Raw genomic sequence first — 16,584 nt, forward strand, 5'->3', positions numbered from 1 at the left:
AATACACTAGTCCATAGACTAGACAATAGACTAGTCCATAGACTAGACAATAGACTAGTCCATAGACTAGACAATAGACTAGTCCATAGACTAGACAATACACTAGTCCATAGACTAGATAAGCGACTAGTCCATAGACCAGACAATACACTAGTCCATAGATTAGACAATACACTAGTCCATAGACTAGACAATAGACTAGTCCATAAACTAGACAATACACTAGTCCATAGACTAGACAATACACTAGTCCATAGACTAGACAATACACTAGTCCATAGACTAGACAATACACTAGTCCATAGACTAGACAATACACTAGTCCATAGACTAGACAATAGACTAGTCCATAGACTAGACAATACACTAGTCCATAGACTAGACAATACCCTAGTCTATGGACTAGACAATACACTAGTCTATAGACTAGATAATACACTAGTCTATACTATAGACTAGGCAATACACTAGTCTATACTATAGACTAGGCAATACACTAGTCTATAGACTAGGCAATACACTAGTCTATAGACTAGGCAATACACTAGTCTATAGACTAGAACTAGTCTATAACTAACACTAGTCTATAGACTAGACAATACACTAGTCTATAGACTAGACAATACACTAGTCTATAGACTAGACAATACACTAGTCTATAGACTAGACAATACACTAGTCTATAGACTAGACAATACACTAGTCTATAGACTAGACAATACACTAGTCTATAGACTAGACAATACACTAGTCTATAGACTAGACAATAGACTAGTCCATAGACTAGACAATAGACTAGTCCATAGACTAGACAATAGACTAGTCCATAGACTAGACAATACACTAGTCCATAGACTAGACAATAGACTAGTTCATAGACTAGACAATAAGCTTCCACAAACTAGTCAATAGACTAATCAATATACTAGTCAATAAAATAGACCTATGACTAGTCAATAGACTAGCTCACTAGTCAATATACTAGTCAATGAGCTTGACCATAGACTAGTCCGTATAATCAATAGACTAGTCAATCGACTGGAAAATATTATAGTCAATAGACTAGCCCAAAGTATGGTCAATATATTAGTCCATGGACTTATAAAGAGACTAATCCGCATGGATAAACTAGTCTACATACTAATCTATACTACTAATCTATATACTAGTCAATAAAATAGTCCATAGACTTGTTAATAGACTGGTCCCAATAAGAATCTATAGGCTATAGTCTTATTAATAGACTAGTCCACTGCCTTACCAATGGACTATTCTAAAGAATAGTACAAAGACTAGTCCATAGTCTAAAGAATAGTCAAAAGACTAGCCAATATATTAATCCAAAGATTAGTCTATAGGCTAGTCCATAAACTAGTCAATATGCAAGACCGTATAAGAGTCAACACACTAGTCCATGCAGTAGTGTAATTAATAACTTGACTAAGATATCAATGATCATTACAAATTTGCAAAATTTTACATTAATTTATAAAAATTTTCCAAAAAGAATCAAAATTTCTTCAACTGTATATATGTATAACACATTCCATTTCTTTAATCTTAATTGATTTTTCCATAATTATACAATTAACTATTAAATAAATCTTTAAACATTAATTCGGTGCATTTATACGAACAACGATTAAACGAAACTTTGAATGGGCGCTAAGAATGTGAAACAGATCAATGTTTTCAATTGTATCAAATTAATTGCTCTCATGTTACCATATTAATGGCGTCCCAGACAGACGCACTTGCAAGGAACCACAATATTCATGCCACAATATCAATGTATAATGATCGTCTGACTGACAGACAGACAGAAACCGCAAACAAACAGTGCAGACATGGATCATAGGAGTAGACATGCAGAATAGATATTAAAAGCTTAAAACTTAATTTCCAGCCAGAAAGACAGACACACACATGAGAAATACATAAATTTGCATGCTCGAAGTAAAAGAAACGCAAAAAAAACGGTCAATATCTAGACGACAGTAGTAGTAGATGAATGAATTAAAAAAAAAAAAAAAAAACATTTGAAAAAAATGTCTGCGACATTTGTATAATGATCTTGAAATTATTATTTCTTTCTAAACATAATCTCTGTGATACTTCCTTCCCGGCTTCCTACCTTGTCTACAATCTTGGAAATATACGCAAAAAATATGCGAATTCTTTTAGAAATATGTATAAAAAATACCTGCAAACATGTCTGTCTATCTTTCTTATAGTCTATGTCTGACAACAACTACACCGTCACATGCAAATTAAATTTGAAAATATTTTAATGAATGAAAATAGAATTATTATTTAGAAAAGTTTATACACAACTTAAATTATTTTATTTATTTATTTACTTTTTTGGCGCTGATTGTAGACGAAAAAAAAAAATAAATATGCAGACATTCATATAAATTTTAAATTTCCCAACAGGAACAACAACAGCAACAACAAAAAGACATAAAATTAGAATTCTAATCCAAATATCATTTTGTATAACTATTTATTTGAATTGAATGTACACGCGCAATCTTTTGGCTAAATGATCATTTGTTATAGTCGATTAAATAAATGGAGTCTACATAGAGGAAAAAATATATTTATTACTACAAGTAAACAAGTAGATCAAGTAGATCATACTATTTGTTGTCATTGTTATTGGGTTAAGAGAATGAATGACAGGGGCATTATAAATCAAATAATAGGACTAATATAGAGCGAACTATACTACTTATAGTAAAGAAATTTGACAAAATTTTCAAACAGTTCGAATCTTATTAGGATCCAGAAGTCGAGACCATATCTCTCATAATCACGGAAATAATTAATACATTTTGACGTTGATAATATTCCAGTAACTTATGAGCTATTCATTAGATTAGTCTATAGACTAATAATTGATGGACCTATTGTCTAGTCCATAGAGTAGGCCACGGAATAGTCGAATGTCTTGTCAATATACTAGTTCGTAGAATGCTCAATAAACTAGTTCAAAGATTAATCAAAAGACTCGTCCAAAGATCAAGCCATACACTAATTCATACACTACTTAATAGAGTAATTCATAGATTAGTGTGTTGACTATCTTGACTTGGCTATGGACTAGTATATTGACGTTTCTATGGACTAATACATAAACTAGTCTATAGACTACAGGTCTATGCACACAGACTAGTCATAATACTAGTTTATAGATTAGTCCACAGACTATTCAATAGCTTAGTCTAAAAACTAGTCAATAGACCAGTATGAACTAGTGTTTAAACTAGTCCATAGATTAGTCCACAATCTGTTCAATAGGCTAGTCTACATACTATTTAATTGACTAGTCCACAAACTAGTTAATAGACCTGTGTATATACTAGTCCATAGACTAGTACATATACTAGACAATAGTCTAGTACATATACTAGTCAATAGACTAGTACATATACTAGTCAATAGACTAATACATATACTAGTCAATAGACTAATACATATACTAGTCAATAGACTAATACATATACTAGTCAATAGACTAATACATATACATACTAGTCAATGGACTAAAACTAATACTAGTCAATAGACTAATACTAATAGTCTATAAACTAGTCCAAGGACTAGTCGATAAACCAGTCCAAAGACTAGTCAATGAACTAGTCCAAAGGCTATTCAAAAAACTAGTTCAAAGACTTGTCAATAATATAACTAGTCAATAAACTTGTCCACAGTCTAGTTAGTAAACTAGTCCAAAGATAAGTCGATAAAATAATCCAAAGACTAGTCAATAAACTAGTCCAAAGACTAGTCCATAAACGAGTTCAAAGACTTGTCAATAAAGCACTCCAACCACTACTTAATAAACTAGTCCAAAGAATAGTCAATAAACTAGTCCAAAGACTAGTCAATATACTAGTCACTAGATTAGACAAGTCACATTAGACCAGTCATATAATAGGTCATTGCCTAGTCATCAGATCAGACCATAAACTAGCTCATAGACTACAGTCAATAGGCTAGTCCATAGACTAGTCAATAGACTAAACTACAGATTGGTCTACAGACTTAGTTTAACGACTAGTCTATTGCCTTGTTTATCGACTAGTTTATTAACTAGTCTTTGGACTAGTTGATTGAGTAGTCTTTAGACTAGTCTTTGAACTAGTATTTGGACTAGTTTATTAACTAGTCTTTGGACTAGTCTATTAACTAGTATTTGGACTAGTTTATTAACTAGTCTTTAGACTAGTTTATTGATTAGTCTTTCGACTAGTTGATTGACTAGTATTTGAACTAGTTTATTGACTAGCCTTTGGACTAGCTTATTGAATAGTCGTTGGACTAGTTTATTGAGAAGTTTTTGAACCAGTTTATTGAATAGTCTTCAGACAAGTTTTTTGAATATTCTTTGGACTAGTTTATTGACTAGTCTTTGAACTAGTTTATTACCTAGTATTTAGACTAGCTTGCTGACTAGTCATTCGACAAGTTTATTGAATAGTCCTTAGTCTAATCTATTGAGTATTTCCAAGTCTATGAAATAGTCTATGGACTAGTCCAGACTTTTTTTCTTCCTTTTCACACTTAATTCTTCCTCTGCCCTCGCTATTTAAATAGATTCTTATAAATCTTAACATAAAAATCTAAACCCAATAAATAAATAATTTTCTATGTCACCCCATTTATGATTGCCTTAAACATACATATATTTCTAATGATGTGATCTTTAGACATAAAAGTGTCGCATTTTTTTTTTTTTTGCACTTTAGACGTATTTTTGCATTTGTTTACTTTGTGTTCAGATTTAGTTTTATATTTAAACGTTTTTTGTTTGAAATGTCAGACGTTGGCGGCGGTGTTGGAGGCGTCATATGTCGTTTCAGTTTTGTTTCTTTTTTTCTAAGTTTATGCCAGTATTTAGTCTCTGACTCTAGTGTGTCTGGTCTGGTCTGTTGCATTTTGTTGGTTCTATTGTGTCTGCATCTAGCTAAGTAAAGAAGAAAAAAAAACATAAATGTGACTGCATCTCAATTTGTTGGTAAGTGTTTGTGATTGTGTGTGTTCACACCGATAAAACAACACAAACAAACACACATACACACACATCTACTATATAGCAATTGTAAGGTGTAGTTCACATAATAAATTGTTTTTGTTGTTTGTTTCTGTTGTTGTGTGATTTTTTTTTTATATTCTGGCATACAAAACGCGGCTAGACACTGTCTAGCCGGCTGTTGCTACTACTGTGTTTGTTGTTGCTGTTGTGTTGTTTCTTTTTTTTTTAATTTTTATGCAAACTTCTCTATTTCTGCTATTTAAACATTCAACATTCTCTCGAGTCGAGACAAAACCAAAAACAACTAAACAAAGCCCACCCATCAACCAACGAACCAACCAAACCAACAAACAAGCATAAACGTCTGTCAGTCAGTCATTCAGTCATAATAATACTATTTACCATGTACATAAGTATGTGCTGTATTATTCATTACAAACAGTTAACCTAAGTAGCCTTTAAACCACATTTTCCACATACTTAATTTTACTTCATTATTATTATTATTATTTACTTGGGATTTTACAAACTTAACAAAAAATGCAACAAACATTTCATTACAGACTCATCTACTGCATAAAAACAAAAAACAACAAATTCACATTAACTTACTTAGGTTTTCTATTACACAAACATTTGTACACTAGTAAAATCATAGATAAGAGGTTGAACTTAAAAGTGACTTCGAATCAGTCAACGGACTAGTCAATATACTGGTAATAAGACTAGTCAACCAACTAGTCTGCAGACTAGTCAACAGACTAGTCAATAAACTAGTCCATAGACTAGACAATAGACTCGTCAACAGACTAGTCAATAGAATAGTCAAGAGACTAGTCAATAGAATAGTCAACAGACTAGTCAATAGAATAGTCAACAGACTAATCAATAGACTAGTCAACAGACTATTCAATAGACTAGTCAACAGACTAGTCAATAGACTAATCAACAGGCTAGTCTATAGACCGATCACAGACTAGTCAATATACAAGTTAATATGATGGTCAATATACAATAGACTAGTCAACAGACCAGTCAATAGATCGGTCAACATACTGGTCAACAGATTAGTTAATAGAAAAGTCAACAAATAACTCAATAGCGTGCTCAACTGGTCGATAGAATAGTCAATAATTATTGTATGATCTGTTGAATAAACTATTCAACAGATCATACAATAATTTGGTCAATAGACTAGTCAACATACTATTCAACAGACTAATCATCAGACTAGTTAACAGACTAGTCAACAGACTAGAGTGAGTAGTCAACAAACTATTCAACAGATTAGTCATCAGACTAGTCGTCAAACTAGCCAATAGACTAATCAACGGACTAGTCAACAGACTAGTCGATAGATAGGTCAACAGACCAGTTAACAAAATATCTAATAGACTAGCCAACGGACTAGACTAGTCAATAGATCAATAGAGCTAATTCTGATCGGTTTCAAGAAGATTTATACTTATGTTATAATAACCCAGAAGTTCGGTCAGACAGTCCCGAACTCTCTATTTAACCTACCACATAGGGTTACACCTAGTCACCAATTGTCCGGGTGACTAGATATTTTAACATGTGCTTGTCCTACGAGGAAGTCAATCGTCACCCCATATGTTACGAAGAGGCACACAAGTGCTTCTTAAGTGTCCCCTTCTCGCTTACAAAGGGGACACTAATGTGACGATCATCTACACCCTCGTTTACAAAGAGTACATCCGTGACGAATTAGAGCCAACCAGATAGTTAGACGTTAGTGGAAATCACTGTTTTTTTCGGATGCATTGACTCTTTGTCGAACTGCAGGGAAATAGTAATGAAATAAAAACAAACTTTACAACTAGCCCTCGTATACACGTAGAAATTTCTACTAGTATATAGTAGACATACTTACATTCACATTTTTTTTATACAAACTTCTCATTATAATGAATGAATACATGAGTGGAAGAAGAATGATGCATTTTGCATCAATGAATAATTTTAAATATTTCTCTCGTATTTCCGAAATAAAAATTGTAGTAAAAAGTTGTAAAATAAAATAAAAACAATAGCAACAACAACAAGAACCACAATTGGAACAATATTTGTTTCAATCTAGACATTGACAAGAGCAGGAAGGCCAAAAGGTAAACACATACAAACAGATGTGTTTAATATAAAAAGAAGGCTAGACTTAAGTAAATATTAGCAGGGATTTTTAAAAAGAATGTAAAAGAACTATTAAGTCAAGTGTAAGTTATTTGCATGTATGAAATCGGTTTTGTAAGGATTTAATTGAGAAATAATTATTCTTGAAAGGATACGATCGTCTAGAAATGGATGGTCTGTTCACCAAGTTAATGGCTTAAACTATTCCCAAATCATAACAACTTTTGCTTTGGTTAGTTAGTTTAGTTAGTTAGTTAGTTAGTTAGTTAGTTAGTTAGTTAGTTAGTTAGTTAGTTAGTTAGTTAGTAGTTAGTAGTTAGTTAGTTAGTAGTTAGTTAGTTAGTTAGTTAGTTAGTTAGTAGTTAGTTAGTTAGTTAGTTAGTTAGTTAGTTAGTTAGTAGTTAGTTAGTTAGTAGTTAGTTAGTTAGTAGTAGTAGTTAGTTAGTTAGTTAGTTAGTTAGTTAGTTAGTTAGTTAGTTAGTTAGTTAGTTAGTTAGTTAGTTAGTTAGTTAGTTAGTTAGTTAGTTAGTTAGTTAGTTAGTTAGTTAGTTAGTTAGTAGTTAGTTAGTTAGTTAGTTAGTTAGTTAGTTAGTTAGTTAGTTAGTTAGTTAGTTAGTTAGTTAGTTAGTTAGTTAGTTAGTTAGTAGTTAGTTAGTTAGTTAGTTAGTTAGTTAGTAGTTAGTTAGTTAGTTAGTTAGTTAGTTAGTTAGTAGTTAGTTAGTTAGTTAGTTAGTTAGTTAGTTAGTTAGTTAGTTAGTTAGTTAGTAGTTAGTTAGTTAGTTAGTTAGTTAGTTAGTTAGTTAGTTAGTTAGTTAGTTAGTTAGTTAGTTAGTTAGTTAGTTAGTTAGTTAGTTAGTTAGTTAGTTAGTTAGTTAGTTAGTTAGTTAGTTAGTAGTTAGTTAGTTAGTTAGTTAGTTAGTTAGTTAGTTAGTTAGTTAGTTAGTAGTTAGTTAGTTAGTTAGTTAGTTAGTTAGTTAGTTAGTTAGTTAGTTAGTTAGTTAGTTAGTTAGTTAGTTAGTTAGTTAGTTAGTAGTTAGTTAGTAGTTAGTTAGTTAGTTAGTTAGTTAGTTAGTTAGTTAGTTAGTTAGTTAGTTAGTTAGTTAGTTAGTTAGTTAGTTAGTTAGTAGTTAGTTAGTTAGTTAGTAGTAGTTAGTTAGTTAGTTAGTTAGTTAGTTAGTTAGTTAGTAGTTAGTAGTTAGTTAGTTAGTAGTTAGTTAGTTAGTTAGTTAGTTAGTTAGTTAGTTAGTTAGTTAGTTAGTTAGTTAGTAGTTAGTTAGTTAGTTAGTTAGTTAGTTAGTTAGTTAGTTAGTTAGTTAGTTAGTTAGTAGTTAGTTAGTTAGTTAGTTAGTTAGTTAGTTAGTTAGTTAGTTAGTTAGTTAGTTAGTTAGTTAGTTAGTTAGTAGTTAGTTAGTTAGTTAGTTAGTTAGTTAGTTAGTTAGTTAGTTAGTTAGTTAGTTAGTTAGTTAGTTAGTTAGTTAGTTAGTTAGTTAGTTAGTTAGTTAGTTAGTTAGTTAGTTAGTTAGTTAGTTAGTTAGTTAGTTAGTTAGTTAGTTAGTTAGTTAGTTAGTTAGTTAGTTAGTTAGTTAGTTAGTTAGTTAGTTAGTTAGTTAGTTAGTTAGTTAGTTAGTTAGTTAGTTAGTTAGTTAGTTAGTTAGTTAGTTAGTTAGTTAGTAGTTAGTAGTTAGTTAGTTAGTTAGTTAGTTAGTTAGTAGTTAGTTAGTTAGTTAGTTAGTTAGTTAGTTAGTTAGTTAGTTAGTTAGTTAGTTAGTTAGTTAGTTAGTTAGTTAGTTAGTTAGTTAGTTAGTTAGTTAGTTAGTTAGTTAGTTAGTTAGTTAGTTAGTTAGTTAGTTAGTTAGTTAGTTAGTTAGTTAGTTAGTTAGTTAGTTAGTTAGTTAGTTAGTTAGTTAGTTAGTTAGTTAGTTAGTTAGTTAGTTAGTTAGTAGTTAGTTAGTTAGTTAGTTAGTTAGTTAGTTAGTTAGTTAGTTAGTTAGTTAGTTAGTAGTTAGTTAGTTAGTTAGTTAGTTAGTTAGTTAGTTAGTTAGTTAGTTAGTTAGTTAGTTAGTTAGTTAGTTAGTTAGTTAGTTAGTTAGTTAGTAGTTAGTTAGTTAGTAGTTAGTTAGTTAGTTAGTTAGTTAGTTAGTTAGTTAGTTAGTTAGTTAGTAGTTAGTTAGTTAGTTAGTTAGTTAGTTAGTTAGTTAGTTAGTTAGTTAGTTAGTTAGTTAGTAGTTAGTTAGTTAGTTAGTTAGTTAGTTAGTAGTTAGTTAGTTAGTTAGTTAGTTAGTTAGTTAGTTAGTTAGTTAGTTAGTAGTTAGTTAGTTAGTAGTTAGTTAGTTAGTTAGTTAGTTAGTTAGTTAGTTAGTTAGTTAGTTAGTTAGTTAGTTAGTTAGTTAGTTAGTAGTTAGTTAGTTAGTTAGTTAGTTAGTTAGTTAGTAGTAGTTAGTTAGTTAGTTAGTTAGTTAGTTAGTTAGTTAGTTAGTTAGTTAGTTAGTTAGTTAGTTAGTTAGTTAGTTAGTTAGTTAGTTAGTTAGTTAGTTAGTTAGTTAGTTAGTTAGTTAGTTAGTTAGTTAGTAGTTAGTTAGTTAGTTAGTTAGTTAGTTAGTTAGTTAGTTAGTTAGTTAGTTAGTTAGTTAGTTAGTTAGTTAGTTAGTTAGTTAGTTAGTTAGTTAGTTAGTTAGTTAGTTAGTTAGTTAGTTAGTAGTTAGTTAGTTAGTAGTTAGTTAGTTAGTTAGTTAGTTAGTTAGTTAGTTAGTTAGTTAGTTAGTTAGTTAGTTAGTTAGTAGTTAGTTTAAATGTTCGCGTCTTTGCCAGTATCTTCTGGCAAAGACGCGGGGTCACACGATTTCGATTTCGTAAATCATAATGGACGCGAGCCAACAACAAAAACCAAACTCTAAAGTGATATTTGACCTATCGACTAAGTAAACTTAAAAGAGTTGTAATCTACAGTTTCTGCAACAGCATTTTGTACGCCAACCAAAATTGTTAACTTACTGATTTTGTACACTATCTAACTATCGGTCGCTCCAACCATCTGTCCGTCTATAAGCACCAAGTCATAGACATCTAGATTCACATGCATAAAGTTTGCACTTTTTTGTTGTACATGCAACAACCTTTACAAGCTGCAATTAATTGAAACAAAAAAACGAAAAAAAACAATTTTTTTACATATGTACCAGACATTCTACAGACAAGAATAGAGTACAACAGCAACAACAACAAAAAAAGCAGACCAGACACTTTTCCAGACACAAAACAAATGTGGAAGGACAAACTAAAAACTGTTAAGTTTACTACATGTCATTATCGTCATGTACCTCAGCATCATTATCATCGACAATATGCTGGCAAATAGCAGACGGTAGCAGCAACAGCTATTAACTGTCTGGTGTCTGTGGCCTAGACGAGCCCTCTGATCATGCGCATAACCATTACATATTTACATGACTTTTCGTCTGGTTGTTTGTTTGGCTGTTTGTTACTTTATTATTCACATTTTGTCTGCTGTTTGTTGTTGTGTCTGTTGCAGTAGTGGCGGTTGTTGATTAGTGGTTTAATCTTGTTTTGTTGCTGTTGTTGTTGGCTACTAGTGCAACTACTACACATGGTTACAAGCAATCTGACATTTAATCATGTTTCCTGTCTGCTGCCTAAATGGCAGTTTATCTTAATATGCACAAATGTAATTTTTGTGGCTGTTGGAGTAGTCTAGAGAATAAATAATTTGGTTATTTTTAAGGTTGAGATTTTTTGTTTTTCGAAAATTCGAAGTTAGGTTAGTTTGAAAGGAATATGTAAAATCTTTAAATTTTCTTTGATTGCAAAAAAAAAAGTTTCATAAATTATTGAATGAATTTTCATTGAACTTTTGTTCAAACCTTAAACGTATTGACAAAACAAAAATTTGTGCTTAAATAATCAAAACACCCCTTGAAGTATGTACTTATGTCTGGGCATTGTATTTTTGGACAAAATAAATAACATAATGTCAATGACTCAAAACAACAGAACAACAAGTTGAATTACCTACCTAAAAACAGTTGAACCAAAAATATAACAGACACTTTTTTTGCATTATAATTTCAGCATAAACGACATTAGAAATCGCATTAGTAATGCCATACAAAATGTCAATTCCGAGGAGAATCAAGAACAACATCCTCTACATGAAATGGCTGCCTATCCGATTTGTAATTCAGAAGCTACCGATTCGTCTTGGCTGCAAGACAACAATATCACCATACAATTCTCACAAACTCTATTCGAGCAGAGAAAAGATTTGAATTTGGATTCGGCCATATTGAGATTGTATAAACTAAATCCTAATAATACCAATGATCATAAGAATAACAATAACAGTCAAAATAAAGAGACCCCAAAAATACCGATGACGAAACGGAAGGTGAAGAGACAACCAAGCTAAAGAGATGTGCTGAACCAACTATGGATGCTCAAATACGTGTTACCGTTTCAATTGTCCAGCAAATGCGTCGTAACAAACGTGGTGTGTATGGTAAATATTGCTTAGGGCCTCGTGAACGATGTTTTTAATTTTGCTTAATTGCTTTTTTTCATTCTCTCTCTTTAACTCTCTCACTCTCTCCCTCATACTCTGCTGCTTGCTTGCTGCTTTTTTTCTATTTCGTTTTATAGAACGCAAGAAGCGCATTTGCAACACTGTCATGATGAATGTTTCACAAACTGGTTGGGTGGAAATTGACATCAAACGTGCCATTTACATTTGGGAAGAGACCGCCAAGCAATTGCAACAAACTCAACAGAATCGTTCTCCCGTTCTTGTGGGCTGGCTTATGATTGAAGTTCACGATGAGGAAGAGCAGCCCTTGAAGCCGGGCTTGTTCTTTAAGCCACCAAATTGCAACCAGGCAGGTATGTGTGTTGTTTGCCATGCGTAACTAACATTTGTTTTACGGAAGAGAGGGTCTTTATTAATTAATCTTTATTGATTTACAAACAGGAATATATTATTGAGATATAGGATTAATAAATGTTTCTTCAATAATTTGGATTTAAATCCCAAAAATTTCGCGTGATAATAATAATATTTTCGAGTTGTTAGTGTTCCTTAAAATCACGATACCAAAAAAAGATAATTCTTTCCATTTGTAATACATCAAATATAATTCCTAGATCCACAAAATTATATCTATTATTGGTCCTTATTAAATCCTATAAAGATCCAGCCACATCCGTCGGTCTGTCTACTAAAAGCCCGTTGGCTAAAAGAAGAGAAGCTTCTCTATTAATAAGATTTGTTTGGTCTTGAAAATGGGCAATATCGGACCACGAATTTGCATAGATGGTTGAAGATGATTCTATCAGAACTTTTATCTTAAAGTTTAACGAATATCGTATCATATTTGACTCCATGCTTTCGGTAGGTTAATTGATAGTATTTTAGCACTATAATAACTATATTCCCAGTATAGACTAGACTATAGACTAGTATATAGACTAGACTATAGACTAGTATATAGACTATATAGAATAGACTATAGACTAGACTATAGACTAGACTATAGACTAGACTATAGACTAGACTATAGACTAGACTATAGACTAGACTAGACTATAGACCAGACTATAGACTAGTATATAGACTATATAGAATAGACTATAGACTAGACTATAGACTAGACTATAGACTAGACTAGACTAGGACTAGATAGACTAGACTAGACTAGACTAGACTAGACTAGACTAGACTATCGACTAGACTATAGAACTAGACTATAGACTAGACTATAGACTAGACTATAGACTAGACTATAGACTAGACTATAGACTAGACTATAGACTAGACTATAGACTAGACTATAGACTAGACTATAGACTAGACTATAGACTAGACTATAGACTAGACTATAGACTAGACTATAGACTAGACTATAGACTAGACTATAGACTAGACTATAGACTAGACTATAGACTAGACTATAGACTAGACTATAGACTAGACTATAGACTAGACTATAGACTAGACTATAGACTATACTATAGACTAGACTATAGACTAGACTATAGACTAGACTATAGACTAGACTATGACTAGACTATAGACAGACTATAGACTAGACTATCGACTAGACTATAGACTAGACTAGACTATAGACTAGACTATAGACTAGACTATACTAGACTATAGACTATCGACTATAGACTTAGACTATAGACTAGACTATAGACTAGACTATAGACTAGACTATAGGACTAGACTATAGACTAGACTATAGACTAGACTATAGACTAGACTATAGACTAGACTATAGACTAGACTATAGACTAGACTATAGCTAGACTATAGACTAGGACTATAGACTAGACTATAGACTAGACTATAGCCTAGACTATAGACTAGACTATAGGACTAGACTATAGACTAGACTATAGACTAGACTATAGACTAGACTATAGACTAGACTATAGACTAGACTATAGACTAGACTACTAGACTAGACTATAGACTAGACTAAGACTAGACTATAGACTAGACTATAGGACTAGACTATAGACTAGACTATAGACTAGACTATAGACTAGACTATAGACTAGACTATAGACTAGACTATAGACTAGACTATAGACAGACTATAGACTAGACTATAGACTAGACTATAGACTAGACTATAGACTAGACTATAGGCTAGACTATAGGCTAGACTATAGACTAGACTATAGACTAGACTATAGACTAGACTATAGACTAGACTATAGACTAGACTATAGACTAGACTATAGACTAGACTATAGACTAGACTATAGACTAGACTATAGACTAGACTATAGACTAGACTATAGACTAGACTATAGACTAGACTATAGACTAGACTATAGACTAGACTATAGACTAGACTATAGACTAGACTATAGACTAGACTATAGACTAGACTATAGACTAGACTATAGACTAGACTATAGACTAGACTATAGACTAGACTATAGACTAGACTATAGACTAGACTATAGACTAGACTATAGACTAGACTATAGACTAGACTATAGACTAGACTATAGACTAGACTATAGACTAGACTATAGACTAGACTATAGACTAGACTATACTAGACTATAGACTAGACTATAGACTAGACTATAGACTAGACTATAGACTAGACTATAGACTAGACTATAGACTAGACTATAGACTAGACTATAGACTAGACTATAGACTAGACTATAGACTAGACTATAGACTAGACTATAGACTAGACTATAGACTAGACTATAGACTAGACTATAGACTAGACTATAGACTAGACTATAGACTAGACTATAGACTAGACTATAGACTAGACTATAGGAAAAACTAGACTATAGACTAGACCTATAGACTAGACTATAGACTAGACTATAGACTAGACTATAGGACTAGACTATAGACTAGACATATGACTAGACTATAGACTAGACTATAGACTAGACTATAGACTAGACTATAGACTAGACCTATAGACTAGACTATAGACTAGACTATAGACTAGACATAAATAGACTATAGACTAGACGATAGACTAGACTATAGACTAGACTATAGACTAGACTATAGACTAGACTATAGACTAGACTATATACTAGACTATAGACTAGACTATAGACTAGACTATAGACTAGACTATAGACTAGACTATAGACTAGACTATAGACTAGACTATAGACTAGACTATAGACTGACTATAGACTAGACTATAGACTAGACTATAGACTAGACTATAGACTAGACTATAGACTAGACTATAGACTAGACTATAGACTAGACTATAGACTAGACTATAGACTAGACTATAGACTAGACTATAGACTAGACTATAGACTAGACTATAGACTAGACTATAGACTAGACTATAGACTAGACTATAGACTAGACTATAGACTAGACTATAGACTAGACTATAGACTAGACTATAGACTAGACTATAGACTAGACTATAGACTAGACTATAGACTAGACTATAGACTAGACTATAGACTAGACTATAGACTAGACTATAGACTAGACTATAGACTAGACTATAGACTAGACTAAGACTAGACTATAGACTAGACTATAGACTAGACTATAGACTAGACTATAGACTAGACTATAGACTAGACTATAGACTAGACTATAGACTAGACTATAACTGACTATAGACTAGACTATAGACTAGACTATAGACATAGGACTAGACTAACATAGACTAGACTATAGACTAGACTATAGACTAGGAAAAGTTGTAATGTTTGAATTCTCCGATTTAATATAGTCGGATTGGACCCAAATACGTTTTTAAATCAAATATCTTTTATGTAATAACGTTGGCGTAGACATTCATTAACAAACTTGAAAATATTTCAGCAAAAATAACTGCTTCATTGTTTAAAAACGTATAATCAAGTCGAGTTTTTATTTCTAAGAAGTTATTTAAAAAATGTAGTAACAAATTTTCTCTAAACTGCGTAATTTAAATTAAAAATTAATACTGCATAACTTCAAAACCACCAATGCGTATTAAGTCGTCAATCAAACTTGAAATTTGAATACAATTTGCGTTTTTTTCCATTTCAATTTATTGCGCAATCTGTGTTATCATAACTATATGATGACATTTTACACACCTTTTAACATCATATTTTCTACAAATATTTCAAAAATTCTTTAAAATTTACAAAATTTTGCTGAAATTTCAAAAATTATACAAAAACATTTCTTAATGCAGACAGTGGATAATGCGTATTTATTTACAAAACTTTAATAACAGTTTAAATTTATATTGAAAATGTAAACAAATATTGTCTAAAACTTCAACATTCAGTTTCTTGGAAAACGTGACTTTATTTGTTGCATTTTTAATTCATAAACGAAAGTTTCAAATTTCTTTTGACTTTTATTTTTTGCTTTTGCTCATATTTTGTCTGTAACTTTGTATTTTACTCACTTGTCCCTGAAAAAAATTGTTGAACTTTTGGTTTTTTTTATAAATTTGTAGACTGTTTTTTACGTTGCTAATTTGTGGGAAACTATTTGGTATCTGGTTACTATTTAATAGGTCTGGTTTTAGTTTAAAGCTCTCATATTTCGGAAAAAAAACTTAGTTTTAATAAAAGATCATATTTTGGGAAAAATTCCCACAGATTATCTCAGTTTTGAAATTTAAAAATATGAAAAATATGTGAAAAATGTTTTTAGATTTTATATACATTTGATATTAAAGGTTTAAGGTTCCATAGTGGACCAATTGATAGTGTTAAGTATATTAACTCTAACATAAAGGTTAAATATCGAAATGGTAAGAAATCATCAGGAAATAAAGTTTCTCAAAGTAATCAACTAATGCAGTGTCAAATTTACTAAAATAAAAAATGTTGTCAATTAATTATTTTATTTAACGAAT

General features: G+C 31.3%; 1 protein-coding gene across 1 annotated transcript in view; it reads left to right on the forward strand.

Annotated features, from left to right (window-relative positions):
• Positions 1 to 16,584, forward strand: part of LOC119612582 (protein anachronism) — a 41,037-nt gene that overhangs the window by 11,463 nt on the left and 12,990 nt on the right. The window contains 3 exon segments of the mRNA XM_037968391.1: positions 11,279 to 11,564; positions 11,567 to 11,705; positions 11,846 to 12,082. Coding sequence (XP_037824319.1) covers positions 11,279 to 11,564; positions 11,567 to 11,705; positions 11,846 to 12,082 — 662 coding nt within the window.

Source organism: Lucilia sericata, unplaced genomic scaffold (genome assembly GCF_015586225.1).
Source record: "Lucilia sericata isolate MDLA Ls3-8-SP2 unplaced genomic scaffold, ASM1558622v1 Contig001743F_arrow, whole genome shotgun sequence".
NCBI classification, from domain to species: Eukaryota; Metazoa; Arthropoda; class Insecta; order Diptera; family Calliphoridae; genus Lucilia; species Lucilia sericata.